The following is a 17708-nucleotide window of genomic DNA, read 5'->3' as shown; positions in this document are numbered from 1 at the left end:
TGATCTGAAAATAAAAACTGATGTGTAGATGAAGTTGTTTGGCACTTTAAAATTTTTCTTATCATTTAGGAAAAGCCGCTGACTATGTATGGGTATAAATGGATTGGAAAATGAAGTCACTAGAACAGACAAACCAAAATTACTAGGCTAGCTGCAAAGTCTGTAGCATGAAATACCCTGAAAAAGTTGATTGCGCCATTAAAAATATATAACTTGAGATGGTTTTGTACTGTATTTTAACCAGTTTTCTGTAGAATCTCCATTATTAGGAGCAGCATAAAGTCAAGGTTAATAGGAGAACAAATGAGGCCACAATCTCATTGCTAAACAGTAGAAAAAAAATTCCAAATATAAACTATCTTATTTTGAAGTAGCGCTCATCTTCTATTTCATAAAAATAAAAGCAATATGGGCAAGTTACTGCACTGAGCCATGGAAAACACAATAACCATTTCCGTGAAAGTCAGTTCTTGACACAGCTTCTGCTCACTGTCATAAAAGGCCCTACACAATTTCAAAGTCCCTCCGAGAGCAACTCTGCTGATAAAGGAGCCCTTCATGTATATATTTTAAGTCAGATTATATTAGGAATCTGCAGGAAGTCTTCTAAACCTGCTTGTGAGTAAATGTACTCCTTCATATTGCCTTCTACTATGTTAAAACCCCCGGAGACAGGGCAGGACACTGTAGGAATATGTTTGATATATAGTTGGATTAAATAACAACCTAATATATCAAACATATCACACAGAGTCCTGCAGAAAAAGGCATCCAGGTTTGATTCATCTTGGGAAAAAAAAGGACAAACTACCAAAAGATAACAGCAGGGAATTTATGGAACACTAAAGACACTTGTGTTTGAAGGCACGGGCCTGCATAGAAGCATGAAGAGCATTCCAACAGAACAGGATAGGTGCAGCAATACTCTGTAATAGCTCATCTACCACACCTTTTTCCTTAAGTGTTCTTTTGCCAGTATTAGTGAAGCATGTAGTTTTTATTAGAGAAAACATTTTTCTTCCAAAAAAATATGAATTTTGGGGGGTTGTTATTTTACAGCCAGTGGCATATTTGCAGAAAAGGAGGAATATATGGCTGCCTTGCAAGACACTTCGCCCTCCACAACTGGAAAACAAAAAAAGGGAGTCCACACTCAGGAAAAATGGAATTGTATTTAAAGGAAATGTGACAGCCAAAACTTCCTTAATAAACAATAAAGAACAAATTGCTTCGCGGATCATTCCCCGCCTTGAACACTGCAATGAGAATGCTGAACAAGTGTTACGTTACTGAGAGGGGTAACACCACCTACTTAGGAGAGTCTGCAAAGTGCTTGCCAAAGATAAGCTCAGAAGAAAGATTAAAACTGGGGCAGTGGACTAGCAGACTAAGCATTTTAAGGCCACATTCACCAGCAGTGAAATGACCAGGATTTAAAGCAAAGAGAATATGCATCATTCAATAAAATATGGGCAGCAGCTAGCAGGTCTGTGACTTATTAGACATTGTTCTCTAGAATAAGACGATTCCCAGTAGTGGAAAATTAAGAGATCTCATGCTGCTGGTCTCAGTCTAAGAAAGACATCAAGGGGCTATGATAGGTGCAAAAATATGAAGAGAAAACAAGGAAAATAAGAATTTTTAAAAGCCAAAAGTATAAAAAAATAAGATGGTGGAACAAATAAGCAAAACCCCTACCTTCAACTATAATAGATAAGCTGGAACATACAAAGATGAAAGTTCCAAGACTAAATCAAATGACTCCCACTCTCTTATCCCAAAATAGAGAATTGGCCGCCAATTAATAATGATGAAGATGATGGATTTCCTCCAGGCAGATTATACTAAAATTACCAGCTAAGGACTTCTCTGCCAGTTCCCTTAATGATGATTACTGTCAAGCAAAGCAGGATTTGGTCTAAGCTGTCTGGTGGTCCAGTGCTCTGTTCCGTTGCAGAAGAGAGCTACTATTCCTGCATAAGAAAAATCAGTTGTGTCCACCTTCGCACCTAGTCTAGGCATTCGCACTACAACACCATGTATGTTGTCAAAGACAAACATGAGAAAGATGGAGCCTGTTCAAAGCAGGAAATCCTATGCCAGGAGGATACAAGCTACAAGTCTTCAGGAAAAAAAGTGGCATTTGAGCCCCTCTGGGATCCTCCTAGTACCTTTGATGTGTACTACAATCCACAGTGAGAAAGGGATTAAACATCTAAAAAAGGATGCAAAGGCTGTTTAAATCCCAAATTAAACAAACAGTTGGATACATATTTTAGTTTCAGAAAATGACAAATAAACAGACCAATAAATCCCAGGCAGACTGGATAGTCAAATTAACATGTTAAACGAGAAGCAGGTGTGAGATCTGCATTCACTGGAAAATTACAATGACCCTAGAGTGGCTTAGATGTTGGAAGGAAACTGCTCCATGGTTCCCAAGCAACACACATACACCATTGTGCAGTGGTTGTATAGAAAAGGTGATGGAGGACTCTTCCTCTCCTCAGCCTATGTCCTCTGCTCTGCAGGATCTCTTTATAAAGGACAATTTTTCTTTACAAACAAGATGGATGTACTTGTAAAAAAAATGCAGGACAAAGAGCATTTCTTTTTCATGAGGTAATTTATTGCCATCACTAAGCAGGGAGAGGTGGGTGGAAAGACCTCAAAGATGAAGCTATCAATAGTTATTTCATCTGATGTTCCTGAGTGACAAAATACCACCCTGCACTGAAAACAGTCATCCAACACTGAACGTTCTTGAGGCCCTGCTTTTTAAAAAGACTCATTAGCTTTACTTAGAAAACAGTTATGCACCTACAAAGCAGCATAAAGAGGGAAATAGATACATAGTCCTTTCCTGAAGCCAATTACACAGCCAAAGCATAATTTTCATTTTAAAGAGATAGACTTCTAGGCAACGTGGTAATTGCTTCTAAAATCTGCCTGTTATTCCACATTGGACAAAAGGTAGCAATCTTGTGAGCTATACATACAACCACAAGTAACAGGAGTTTCATTTATTCTTTCTGTACCATACATGAAAATAGTTGGCTTAATTTCATATAATATATTCAGAGATACGTTTGAAATGATCTGGCATCATGCAACACTCGTTGGTTTCATAATGAACTGTAACTTATTTTCCTTCAGGAAAACTAAATATAAACAGTCCGACCACATATCTGATTTGATACTGAAGCAGCTACTCTTTTAGCATAGCATAAAATGTTATGTTTTTAACCTTAGAAAATCCTGAATGCCTTTTGCATTCTGCTGAATCCCTTCTGTGTTGCTGCTGCTTTCTCGTGCTATACTACACACATTCAGATAGGGTCTTCAAAGGAAAGCAAGTGAGAATGACTTCTCACATCAGTAAAATGTGTTTGGAAACAGTAAAGTAAATAATCAGCACTAATGATACCATAACTCTTAAAAAGATTTCTGACATTTGGCTTTTCTTCCTTTGCTTGCTCATGGCTGGTGCTTGACTCACTCCCTGAACAGTATCTTTTCACTCTCTTCTTTCAGGCGTAAGTCCCATCCAGTGTTGTGTCTAGTGGCACTGAGACTGAAGCAAGGTTTGACTGTTGATACCTTTATCGTGGACAGTAACAACATAAACACCCACATATGGGCTATATGCATCCTTTGCTTTGTTAAATTCAAAGAAACAATGGGGATGGACACTCACCTTTGGCTTGGCTCTTGGTTTCAGCTGCTCTAACTTCTTTGCTGCAGCCTCAATTGATGCTGCAGCCCCAAGCAGCTCTGTCTCTGCAATGACTGTTGGGTCTTCTGGATCCACCCACTCTGTCCCTGAAATTAATGGAGACAAAGACAATAACTTCAGTGCCACTGCGAGCTGCCATTCAAACAGGGTGATTTACAATCAGACTTCAAGTGTCAAATACAGAATGCACATTGTAGAAAGCTGATTAGTGCCATAATGGCATAAAAACACTGTAGTTTGTGCCATTGAGAGCAAAACACGAGTCAGATTGAAAAAAAGGATTTTACAGGATTATTCTGTTGTGAAAGTAACTTAATTAAGAACTGTGTAAGCAAAGCAGCTTCAAAAAGGGATACTGGCCATACTGAGAACAAAAGTAGCTGTCACTCAACATTCAGAGCTCTTACAAAGATGGTTTCTAACTTGACCAAGTTGTAAGGTAAATTGAGAAGTCTGACAGAATGATAAATGGTAAAGAGGACCCATTATAGACAACAGATCATCATCCACAGCACACTTTTCAGAGTCCCTTTTTTTGGCAGTGGTTAGAGATGAAGCTCGTATTGACTGAAAAAAAGTACAATTCTGGCAATGTGTTTCTAACAGCAACGTAGAGAAGCTCAAAGTAGTTTCTATAGCATATCCACAGGTGAGCTTTTTTACTTTTTGCCATTTCTCTTGGCTCAAAGAAATTTCATAGGTCCACAAAATTAATACTTGGCTGGAGGCAATCTCAGATTTTTGGAAGTTCTCAGTGCATTATAATTTCCAGTTTCATAACATTATTCTCTGGATGACACGACTCAGAAAGCATCCATGTTCTGGACAGAGGGAAGCAATGAAACAGGCAAAACAAAAGTCAGATGGAGAGAGAAAAGGAAGCCAGAAAGAAAACTTTTAAGTTCATAACTACTAAGGGCAAGGGGGGAAAGTGGTGTCACAGATGGAAATCGAAAAGTACGGGAAGCAGTGCACACCAAGCAAAGGAAGACTAAACTAGAATTGAAAAAAAATCTCTTATGACCTTGTTAAACTATTGAAACTTGATCAGAAAATTTAGGTGAACCTAATATTAAAATACCGACTGAAACATCAATTGTTACTAGGGAAGAACAGCTTACAAGAAGGATACTGGCACTTTGCATCAGGAATAACATAACCCCTGTCTGATTCATCAAACACCAAAGGAAATAGGCTTGAATGCTTGACGATTAACGTTGCACCAGCTGAAGAATGAGGCAGTTTCTGCTCTGGGTGATCAAATCACAGGACAACGCAAAATGATGGGCTCCTCTTTAAGATGTGGTGGGAGAAAGCTGAAGTACATGGGACTGTAATCTCATGAGCTACATCTCATGCTGCTGATCCCTATATAGTGTGTGTACGTGTGTGTATATATATATGTATTTTATATAAAATATCAAAACATTACCAAATACCATTTTTCAGCTCAACTGGTTTACAAGTTGAAGGAATTCTATATTAAACACTAAGATTGGCAGGCAGATAAAGCAGGGAAAAAAACCAACTTTGATACAGGCAGCATGTGTAAAGACAGTCAAATCCAAACTTGTAAATCTATCTGTTCCTCTTCAAAAAAAGGCTTTTCACAAAGGTGAAAACATTTACATGCTAAATTGGTTAGGAGATATAATTTTATCATTTATCTATGAATGAAAATTAGGAATAAAAATTAGGAATGGTTAAAAACATTTTGTTTTCCACAAAAAAAGCTTCTAACATGAATTAAAAAACAATCCCCTACAGGCAGTAAGTGAAAAAAGAAAGAAAAAACTGAATTTTTATTTTAATGAATATAAATAAAAATGCAAATGAATAAATGTCTCCAAAGATGAGGACAATAGAAATATTTTTTAAAGCATTTAGGGAAGAGAAAAATTCTGATATTGGCTTGGCTTGTTAGAAAATGCAAATTTCAAAACATAAGAAATAGTGCATAAAAGGCTGAAGAATTCAAAATAAATTACCTGAACAAGGAAAAAGCATAATGCAGGTCACTGTTATATGACACAAAGTTACTGTATTAAGATACAGAGGAAGAACACCACCCCCCCATACACACACACACAAAAAAAAAAGACAACCAGGAAAATAAGGAACTCCCATGTATGAAAATTGTTTAGTCAGGATTTGTTTCCAAGAAATGTGTACTCATAAAAGCAGGAAATAACGGAGGAAAATCTGCACTATGTATTACACAGAATATCAGAAAAATTGGTAGAGAGTTCTCTGGCCTAGCTTAGCAAAGAATGATTGAACAAGTATGAATTTACTAGAAGCCTTTGTTAAGGGAGGGGTAGAATTAAAAAAAAAAAAGTTATTACAATGCTTTATTAAAAATATTTGGTATTCTGTTACCTATGGGATTAAAATGCTCATGTACCCTCCTGATGGCTGTGAAGATTTATTCAGACTAAAGCTCCCAGTATTTCTATTAATAGCAGATGTAGTCTGATATTTAATAACACTATGCTTAAAATGTATTAGTTTAATTTAAAATGTATAATATTAGAAATGTCATCCTAAGAGTTCACATGCATCACTGGATAAAAATTTTACTAAGGAAGTCAGTATTTGAGAAAAATATCACTCCTCTGTTACAAGAACAGTGAAGTTCTGCTAAGCAACGGAATTCATTGCTTATTTGAGTGCTGAATTTATATCTGACCTCAAGTTTTTTTTCAGTTCTAAGAGTTCAGGAAATGATCCGACGACAATTTTCTGAAGTCTCATTGTTCCACTAACATACTTTATCAGGGCGAGACCCAGACAGAGGCACAGAGAGAACTATAGGTCTAAAACTTACATTATTGCCAGAGTCTGAGCATTAATTCAGGAAGATGATGGTTATGCCCTTTTATTTGAAGTTGGAAAGCAGCTATTACTGCAAAGCAAAGAATTTATTTTGACTGAACAAACATGAGCATAAAGGAAGGAATCAGCCATAAATTACAATTCAGCCACCAGTTCAAGAGCAGCGATGCTGTATTTTGTTTTCTGCTGCTATGCCTCTGCTTGATGGTTCCATCTCCATTCACAGATGACTTATGACCAATCAGATGGAGTGGGAGAGGGTCAAACAGACACGTTTACCAACACTGCAAACAAGTGAACATCAGCAGAGAAATTAAAAGAACAGAAGTAGCTGTTGTCAAAACATGTTGTCAAAACATACTAAAAGGGATTTTTTTTAGCTTTTGGTTTTGTTTTGAACTACAGAAATGACAGATCATAATCTCTGTGCTGGGAGCAGGCTGCCCAACTCACCTTTCATTGCTTCTGCTGACTGGATGAGCTCTGTAACAGCACCAGCAACCCGCTTGGAGAAAGAGGCCAACTGATGCTTTAGTTCTGGAGTTGGTTTTTGAAGGATCTAAAGGAAAAGATAAAATGTAATAATGGTAAGGGTTCCAGAGAACGCTGGAACACTCTCAAGGCACACTAGTGAAAGTTGTATTTTATACAGCAGTTGGCTGAGATAAAACATCAGTCCAGTGAGAGAAGTACGATTGTCGGGGGCAAAGGCTTACACAGCAATGTGTGATGCACACTAGGAGAGCAGCGCTGCTTTGCATTTCTACACAAACTGCCAATATTGGCTGGAAGCTCTCAGTACTAAAACTAGGACAGAATTCTCCAAAACAGAGGCACATGTGTGAGTATGTGGGAGGAATATGCAGCTTTAGCACTCTGTTCTCAGATACTACAGTCATTCTACTTATGCATCAGGCTTAGTATTTCTAAACTGCTGGAGAGGGGCTGATTTTCTATTATTAACAAACTGGTTGGTCACTATTTCTAAGAAATAGAATTACAGAGTTCTGCAAGCTAGTGCTAGTTGCCTGTTCTGGGAAAAATCGGCAATGGAAGTGCCAACCCTGGGTGAGACCCCTCAATGCAAGGGAAAGACAGACACCTCTGAACTGAATTTGCATCAAGTATTAAACTGTGCTTCTTCAAATGGAAAACAGTCAGACTTTCAGACAGTGAAGCTGAATTCTTCCCCTGAACAGGGACATCTGCATTTTAATTACCGTAGCATAAGGAGAAAAAAGATTAAGTTCTGGAAATTCGTTTATACTCAAAAACTACTTCTGAGAGTGACAGAGATTTAACAGCAAAACAAGGGGTTGAGTCTCCCAAGTCACATGCAGGTGTGCATTTGCTTAATTGTTTCCAAAACTCCACTGCAAAGCAGCTCTGAAAAGTAGGTGCACATTAAAAATACATTTTATCTTTTTGTGTGTTTGCCATTTTGCAGTCAAACGCTCAGCCCCTTACTTTGACAGAATAAATTAAACTTTTTTTTTTTTTTTAACTTGGCCTGGTGAGAACTCTGTCAGACAAGGAATTATGTCTTTCTGGAACTACCATGTCAGTGTATGGGTGGACTTTGGGGGTGTCCTGTCTGGCATGAGTTGGAGAGCTTTTTGTGAGATTGTGCTGGCTTGGGGTTTTGGGATGGCATTGAGTAGGTGCCTCTTATTTTCCTGGAATCAGAACTGCAAAAAGGCATGTTAAAGTGGTTTCGTAAAGATCACATAACCTCTTTGGTCTAGGGGACAGGAGTGTGCCAAATATGTCTAACACTTATAGTGGGCTTAAAAGAAGACTGAAGTGTCTTATTTTAGTGTCTTTGTCAGGGACCATTTTTAGGTCAGGACCCATGCTGCCTCCAGATCTGATCCAGAATTCATCCCCATTTAAACACTTCCAGTCTCCCTTCTGTCTTGCAGTTTGAGCTGAAGTTCTGAGTTTACCTCAGCTTGCTTTTCCTGAATAACAAACCTGTTCATAAACTTGTGACAAACTGATAAAAATGGGTCACTAGCAGCCATTATAGAAGGAAATCAGAGAGATTATTCTCCTTGAAGGGATCCAGTATATGTGTGCAGACTCCTCCTTACCAGGAGAACATGTTCCAGGAGCTCCAGGTATCCCAGGGTACATTCTGTTCCAAAGCGCAGGGCTCTGTCTCGAACTTCTTCACTCACATCTGGGTGATATGATGCTTGCTGAGGAGGCAAAACAACATTAGTACCCCAAAACTGCTCCCACAAGAAGAGGTCAACACAGAGAAGATAGAGAAAAGAGAAGGAAGAGATTTTTCATAATGTGCAAATGACATTTGAGCTTGAGGGCCAGTCATTTCTGTTGTAAAGGTGTAAGCAAAGTCCACTCAGAGAGCAGTAGAGCTCCAGTTCTGAGGACGGCACTGGGAACACTTTTCCTTTTATCAGCACATCCTCCTGCCTGGGTGTGCATCTGCAGTCTTTCTTAGCATCCTTCCTTGGGTATTATCAGCAGGTTTGTTGTATCTCTCATATAAGGTAACAATGTCCTGGCACTCATAGCTTTTTCTGCCAGGGTTCTTCAACCCTGAAGAACCATCTGAAAACACAAGAGGATTTTTGATTTCTTCTGATGAAAATATGTCTCTTGGAAAATACCTTGGAGACGGAATGGGCTCTTGGTTTATGTATATTCTGTTCTCCAGGGCAAAGGTTATGCTATTGTGGCTCTTCTTTATTACTAATACCCACAAAAATCAAAATTATGAGTGTAGTTTTGCCACCCACAAATGGTTGTTTACATCTTACAGGTTAGAAATATGCCAAACCATTTTTTTGCTTGTGCAGCCTACCAACAAGGAATGAAAGCAGGAGTGTCCATCTGCTTTAGAGATCAAAGTGCTGGGCTGGCCCTGAAGACTTGGGCCCAATCAGAGCTCAGCTACCTCAGTACTTGCCTCAAATGTGGGTCTCTCACTTTGCCTTCTCCATTCTGCAAGATCGAGATAATAGTTTGTTCCTCATAGAAAGCCTTGCAAAAATGGCAGATGAAAAGTGCTACAGAAGTGCCAGGACCTTGTTACCCTACATGAGAGACACAACAAACCAACCAACCCACCCACAAAAAGAATTAGCTGCTTTTTGTTATCTGGTACCATGTTGTAAGTAACAGCTTATGAATGGCTTTATCTTGACATCAGAATTTAACACAGTAACAGGCAATGCTGGAACCATCTGTTTAAATGCAGAGAAGCAGCAGCAGAGCCAGTTCTTAAGGATTTCCACTGAGTATAATGTCTGACATCTGACATAAGCCTGGCTAAATAATTTTATTTTTAACAGTAAGTGAAAACTTCAGCCTCCTCACGCCTTCTGTTTTCTAAAATAAACTTCTAGGAAACTTAATTGAACAGAAATAGTAGTTGTTGACAAATGAAACTTCCTAAAAATCTCAAAAAACAGCATCTTCTCTCACAGAACATCTCTCCTTCCACCCCTGCAGCCTCATATCTTCCATTAGGACAGGGGATTGTCTCAGCGCTCACTTGAATTTTGAGCCCTGCCTGCAACCCTCAACATCCCAAGCAAGTGCTGGTGTCAGCCGGGCCTGGAGCTGGTCCATGGGCTCCCTCTGTGGGGAAGTTCAGAATCAGCAGAGCACAAAAATGGCTCATGAACCACCTTCATCTCTTCATCTTGTCAACAAATAATCTGAAGGGAAAGGGGATGGAAGGAAACAGGGTAGGATTTTCCCCATCTTTAGTATACTTAGTATACTTTAGTAAACAAGTTCCGGAGGCCCAAAAAATCCAGAATGGCTTATTTTTCATTTTCATGTAGGGCAGACGGATCCCCCAGTGTTTCATGTGCATATATTGTAAGCACCCTAATATGCCTCTTCTGCACTTAAATATTATTGTTACACATGCAGTTAGAGCAAACATCTGTAGGAGAGAAATAGAAGCTTCCTGTTATGATTTGCGTATGTAACCAAAACTGATATCTGAATATTTTGGGAGCATTTTTAAGGTTCAATGAGTCCTAAAACAAACCATATAATTCACAGCAGACTAAAGAGGTGACAAAGTAATTTTAAGACGACATTTTTTTAACCCAGAAACATGCCAACAGAAATCTCACTGCACCAGTTAGGACTCGCAACAGTCTGAACTACATTCTGTACAATTCTACTGTAGATCATATAATTGCACTTTTGTCTTCACATAAAGGGCATCGAAACCTGATTATTTGTCAGTGCTTATCATACAGACTAGCTTAATCATACTGGAAACCCCTCCAGGATTTGTCACATATCACAAAACCCAAGTTGCGCTGCATTGCACAGCTTTTGTGGCATAGTGAGGCTAAGACTGCTGGTTCCTACTCCTAAAATTCAAGGGATGTGGCTTATCACAGAAATACCACATACAGTTATCAATTTGTAGAAATCAACGGCATAAGATTGCTAAGTCTCTGAGCAAAATTTGTAGGAACAGGAAAGCTGGACAAGACAAAACTAGTCTTTGCAGGTCTAAACTACACTATAGCAAGTTTGCTGTTATGTGTGAGTGTTCCTTACTAATTTAGAGTACTGGAGCCTAATTCATGGAGGAATCAATTGTCTGCAATGGGTCCTTGTCAGTGTATCATTATACATCAGCAAAATGATTCCCAGCCATTTCCCTTCTGTAAATTACTTTGAAGGTAATTCCCTGGGAGATCCAGCATCCCAGACCTCCGTTATTCATTTTGCAGGAAGTTTCATCCTGTCAGCATCCAGCGATGCGTGAACTCCAAAACCATTAAAATAACTGGGAGCAAATCTAAACATAAAAAGGTGAACATCCATAATGAAATGTTAAAAATTACCTGTCTGGTTGCATGTTGTGTGTGTTTCTAACATTTTTGGAAACACAAGATTCTGTCGCTAAGAATTTGCTGCCTGTTTGGAGAGACTGAAACAAAAATGCATCTACGCTAGCCACCTCCAAATGACAAAGGATGTTTAGTGCACCTCCGCATCTGAATTAATGCCTGAATGGATTTATCAGAACGTTGCACAACTATGAACTGCTCTTAGCCTCCCTTAGAAGTTTCAATTAACTGGATTGTGCCTAAGACATATTAGGCTACAGTACTTCCTATGTAAGTAGCACAGTTGTTTAATTTTCCCAGGCAAATTAGAGCAGCTTTGTTTTGTTGACCTTCTGAGAACATAACCAAAATTTGAAGCATGTAAAGTCATCAAGAACTGTCACAGTCTAAAAACTCTGTCAGAAAACTAAGTCAAAATAAAAAGTTCCATGCAAATGGTTTTGTATAAATCGAAGTCTAAGTTATATTAGAACTTGCACTTTTGTACAAGGATCATTTTAAAAACAAAATTAACCCTTCCACCTGGGTACTATTAGGCTAAAAAATAATCACCGACTGAAGCATTTAGGATTTGACCAAATAGTGAAAAATCGGATACCTCACAGAGCACCATCATTTTACCGTCATCCTCCACAATTGTAAAGGCAAAAATAAATAAATATAATTTCTAGGCATATATAATTACTACTGAAGACCAAAAGGAATTAAGTTTTTATAATCCCATTTTTAAAAAATTTATGCCTAGATTTTTTTCATCATCAAAACAAAGCCAAATGGTTTAATAGCCATTTATATGACATACACTTCCACCCCAGTTTTGCAGGTCAGTGGCTGAAAGTTGTCTAGCTCAAGCAAGTATAAGAAAGAGGATACCAATAAAGGCAAAATGCATTTTTGAAAAGTGCAGAAGAAATTAAACAAACCAAGAGGTTTGGTTAAGGGGCAAAGGACTGCTAAAAATAGACCTGAGTGATTCCTTTCACTGTTCCTAGAAATACTGAAATCATATTTGTGACCATAGGATTGTTTGTACATTCTAACACTTGCACAGATTTCTTGTCTTCCAGTTTAATAAGACACTGAAAACTAGGAGATTTCAGGCCAAATAAAACTTCTCATTTTCACAGAAAGAAAACAGTCAATATTAGCCCTGCTTTTTTTGTGCATTGCACAGAAAAGCCTTTCTCAGAGAGACGTTTCCTTAAAATTATCATAACCATTAAGTTTCTCATCTGAAAATTAAATAATTAATACAAATAACATTCAAGAGATTTAGACACACACACACACAAGCGCACTCTTGGGCAAGGAAGTGAATCTTTACCTTACAAGCTGTCAGCATGTCAGCCACTGCTTTGCGGCTCAGATTTGCTGTAGCAATCACATCCTCCTGTCTGCATGAGTTCCCAGCTGCAACAGCTTTGGCAGTTGCCATGGTGATTCCTTTCGTCATCCGGATCGATTCTTCAGGTGATGATGTCTTTTCTGGAACCTCGCTTGACTGAAACACCTGAAAGTGAAAGCAGAAGGAAAGCCTGATGCCATTCAAGTCAGAGCAGAACCACCATGAGAAAGAGACAGCAACTGGCAGCAGCCTTTGAACAGCAGGAAATTAGAAACAGACTTGCAGTACTCTAATATTCTCGCCTGGTCCTGATAAGCCCACTCACCTACAGACAGCAGAGAAATCAATAAGCTGAGGGAAGCGTACAAAATGCAAATGTCTGGACAAAAATGACCCCAGTCAATGCCATGCTCCCGGTTCATCAATTTTTCACTCTCTCTCTCCAGAAATGGAAGCCATGTTAAAACAGAAAGTCTAGTTAAATATGTAAAGGACATCCTCCAATGTTGCTCAGATTCAGTCCCTGGAGTTCCAAGTCAAGACTGATGCATTTTCTGGAGCATGTACGTGCCATCCTTGGCAACCTCTCATGATACTCCACTTTTCTCACTATGAAAGAGATGACAACACCACCACCACAGACCCATTCCTTAGCAATGCTGACAAAAAGGAAGAGAAGGGACGTTTACCAACCAGACTGAGAAAGCAGATGTGATAATGTACAGTCCTTCAATGACAGATCTGGACAAGTTTTAGATCAGAGTTATGGGAAGGAAGGTATCTTAGCCAGGCCTTCATGAGGATACAAGACAGTAATATGCACTGGATATCATACAGAACATTCCTGATCAGGTACCAAATCAGGAGTTTTTATAGCTGCAGACACTGTACGAATTCCCAACTATATACAGGTATTATTTTTAAAAAAGGGCAAAACCACCAACAACAAAATTAGTTCTTGCTTTCTTATAACAGCATTGCTCACACCATGAAGGACAGATGTTTTATGGAGAGCACTTGACAAGGCAAAATTGTACCAGTGCAGTGTAAAAATTGCTAATCCACAGACTATACAACAAAATATATTTTCTGCTGAAGACTCTGTCTATAGTTTTCTTATAAAAACGAACTGTAAGTAAAAGAAGAAAAAAAAAAAAATCAGGCTTCTTCACAAACCTGCAGGTATTAGCTTATGTCACTGACTAGTTACTAGTAAACAAACAAACAAAAAACCACCAAACACCTGAATGCTGCAGCTGGAGGCTATACTTTTATACCTAAAAGAAGGAGGAAAACAATTGTCATGGTGCAACACCCAATCTGGGAGAGAATTCCATGCTATTTGTAATTCCTTCTCAGACAGATTCTCAGAGAGCAGACTATGTGTCACTGGTAGTATCATTTCATAATAAAGAAAAAATAGAAACAAGAGTAAATCTGCAGGTACAATATGGCTGTGATGCTGACACTACTGAAGCTAGGATCAAAAAAGAGCAAACAGCATGGGACTCAGAAAATAATATCTGTCATGAAAGCTTAATGCCTAAAGAAGAAAGAAGCAGTTGCTTCCAGATTTGTATGACAGCAGCATCTCAAAGTGGGGGGCTGATCACGTCTGAAAGTAGAAAGGCTGAAGTGGCATTGTATTTGTACATGCAGAGGTGATTTGCAACAGATAAAGAGAAGCAAATGGCATCCAGTGCACTGGAAGGCGGTAAAGCATGGCTAGAGGAAGGAGCCTGGGCAGGCTGGTCTGAGCGTAAGAGCATGCACTTTTAAAAACTGCCACATATGGCTACTGCATTCTGTACCGTGAGTTCCTGTTTGATGTACTCAATTGTGGCCTCGAGAGCTCTTGTCCCTCGTGTAGCTTCATCTTCTACTGCTTTAACAGTCTTCAAAAGCGATGTGACATTTGTTACCATCACCTGGAGGGAGAAGACGACAAAAATATGTGATTCCTTCCTCCCATTTTTCAAAGGCAGCAGGGTATGAAGCAAGGCAAATTAATCTGGGTAGCATTATCACTTCTGATAGGGCCTAACAGGCTTCAGAAACAGTACTTGTTATGGGATTAAATATCAGCTCTCCTGTCAGTCAGTTTCTGAGGGCTCCCTGCAAGTTGCAGAAATGTAGCACAACTAACTGCATAGAGATACCATCAGAAGTGTGAGTGTTCTAGCAAAACTTTTACCAAAAATTGGAAAATTCACAACATTTCCAGGATAGGTCTCTTCTACAGATCATGTTAGTGCCTTTTCTTCCCATACATTTTACACTGCAAGTTGAGAGAGATGTGAATCAAGGTATGGTATTTCTTTTTGAAATTTACACAGTGCACTCTCTGCAATCTGATAAAGTCCCAGGTAATCAAGCAGCCAAACACCAGCCTCAAGCCCAAATGCAGATACAGAATCAGTGTTACTGTTCCGGTTACAAACCCAATAGTCCTGATGCAGAACATCACTGTAATAACTACGCCTTTGCTGTACTCCAGTATGCTAGGATACTAATGACAGCTACAATGAGAAGAGACTGAAAGGCCAACTTCTTGGCATTTACAACTTTAAATGCAGAGCACCCTTCACAGCAGGAAGTGCCAAGAAAGCAGTTTTCTGGACTACAAGGGTCATTTTCAAGTAGTGCCTCAACAGTGTGCTGTTCTCCTGTGCTCTGAAAGGAAGCAAGGCACAGATCTTACAGGTAAGCAACAGACATGAGGGTCAGAAGAGCTTCTGGTCAAGCAAGGAGCTACCATGACACTCTCATACTATGAAAGCAGAAGCAATACTGCCTAAATCTCCACATCTGGAAATATTTTGTAGACAGGAAGCCACAAGATACTTGTGAGGCAAATATCAAAGCTCAGGTGCAGCAGAAATAAAGCACAAAGACATCACAGGTGTGGTGTAATCTCTGTGAGTTTTGAGCTCTGATAACTATGTACTTCCTGGAAAAACCTAGGAGAGAGGGGTCAGAAGTGCACAATATCCTACTGTAGAGTTGTTGGAGGGGGTTTTCTCCCTCTTTCTCTCCGTCCCCTTCTCCCAACCTTCACCAAGCTGCAAGGCCACATGCTTATCCTGAGCATATGTCATTGTTTAGAATGTAGTAGTTAGGTATCATTTTATACCAGATACATTTTAGCATATAACATTATTAAAAGAGAATCTGCCCTCAGATATGGGCTTGAAAAAGAAAGAAGTTTCCTTTCAGAAAGATTACAGTTCTTACATCAAAAACACAGAAGTCCTCTGACAGCCTACAAAAATGGATAGCATCACGGAAACTCAATAGCGTAATCTTATTTTTCTGCAGTATCCCAGGATTATAATGAAACAAAGAAAGAGATGAGATTTCAGGCAATCAGCAAACTGCTGAAATCCAAGCCTTGCTTGTCTATCAAGTGTGATTGCAAAGATACTTTCAAATAAATTGTAAGAATAAGGTTTTACCTTGGCAGCACCTTTCAGCTGGTACATGGATGGATCATCTGCTGGTTTGCTGGCAGCTCCTTTGGTAGCACCAATGAGATCAGAAAGGGCCTTTGCAACATCCTTGATGGCGTTGATCAGGACAACCTATGGGAATGAGAAACAGCTGTAAGTGCCAGGCAAGAAATGGCAGTCTGGATGAGGGTGCGATTTTTAGAACAGAAATAAACAAAATCTACTACTGATACGCAAATAATATCAGCCTCCCTCTTCCCCAGTAAAACACATAACGTATAGGAAATGGAAAAGCTGTGCTGATAGCTGCAGTGTTTCATGCAAATGGTCAGAATCTATAAAAGTGACTATTTGTTGTGAAGAAATGGAAATGCTGTTTGCAGATACAATTTCCTTCCTCTGAGCTCTCTAAGAGGAGGTTTACTTTTATGCACATTCTTCACCCTTAGGGTGAAAGTGGGACAAGACCAAGAAAAGAAATTGATTATAAGCTTAAGGTCTAATGCTACAGTTATGTATCAATTCTGAAATCACCTACTGAAAGATCAAATGTACTTGCTATGGCCAGATGTTAGAGGGAGATGTTCTTTCAGGGAAAAGGAAGTTGAACCTCTGTAAGAAGCTACACAGAATTCAAGTCTGAACAGCTCAGTTGGCTTTACAGTCAGGAAAAGTCAAATCTGGAGGTATTGTCTCCTAAACCCAAGCTCAAAGACAGGAGTCCTAGGTGCAATACAGACACTACAACAGGCTTGTTAATTATTTTAGGGCATTATTGCAATAATTCTCTCCTCCAAATCCTTTGCCAGTTCCATCAGTAGAAGATCAGATGTTTTAAGTATTTTGCTGGAATTCAGAACTGTTCATTTTAAGGAAAATGTTGAAAGTTGCATGAAAAATGAGAAAGGGAAAAAAAAATTGGAACAATCACTTAACAGCAGCATCATTCCTTCGTACTTGTAGTTCACTGGAACTTATAAAATATTAACAGAAGTGAAGTCTTTGCTTTTCCTGAAAAGTTTATTTAGGCTTTGGTAGCTCAGAAGCTGTTTGACCATGGAAACAGGAAAAGAACCTGAGACCCTGAGGCACAGGACAGACTGATGAGATTCTCTGTTGTCCAGCTGCCCACATTGCACCAAAGCTTGCAGTGTAAGACATCTGAAACTGTCATACCGGGGTAAAGTGAGTGTTGCTGCTGTGGAAAAATGTTGTAACAGTGTTGTGTGCTAAAGGTATTAAAAATGCTCCATTTAGGGTGTATGATGCACCTACAATTTTTAACTGGAAATATAAAATTGCTCCAAATAAATAATTACTCATGCACAATAGGTTTTAAGTACTGTATTCTTGGCTTTTACATATAGAGAAAAACAATCTGTGATAAATGTTTTGCAGATGTTGCTAGTTTATGGAAATCCCTCAGTTAAAAAAAAAAAAAAAAAAAAAAAAAAAGAAGAAGAAAGAGAAAAAGTGCTTCCAGGAGTCTT

The 17708-nt window shown here is 38.9% G+C and overlaps 1 protein-coding gene across 5 annotated transcripts in view; it reads right to left on the bottom strand.

Annotated features, from left to right (window-relative positions):
- The window catches only part of TLN2 (talin 2), a 161541-nt gene that overhangs the window by 10716 nt on the left and 133117 nt on the right, over positions 1–17708 (bottom strand). For all 5 annotated transcript variants that reach the window (XM_082061353.1, XM_082061352.1, XM_082061355.1 and 2 more), the window contains 6 exons: positions 16225–16350; positions 14581–14697; positions 12749–12934; positions 8665–8772; positions 7025–7130; positions 3698–3822 (listed from right to left, as the gene is read on the bottom strand). In XM_082061353.1, coding sequence (XP_081917479.1) covers positions 3698–3822; positions 7025–7130; positions 8665–8772; positions 12749–12934; positions 14581–14697; positions 16225–16350 — 768 coding nt within the window. The remainder of the gene's footprint in view (positions 1–3697; positions 3823–7024; positions 7131–8664; positions 8773–12748; positions 12935–14580; positions 14698–16224; positions 16351–17708) is intronic.

This window comes from Streptopelia decaocto (assembly GCF_964273445.1).
Source record: "Streptopelia decaocto genome assembly, chromosome: 9".
In the NCBI taxonomy this organism is placed as follows: Eukaryota; Metazoa; Chordata; class Aves; order Columbiformes; family Columbidae; genus Streptopelia; species Streptopelia decaocto.
The sequence above is the reverse complement of the archived record's forward strand: the minus strand, read 5'-3'. Positions and strand labels throughout refer to the sequence as shown.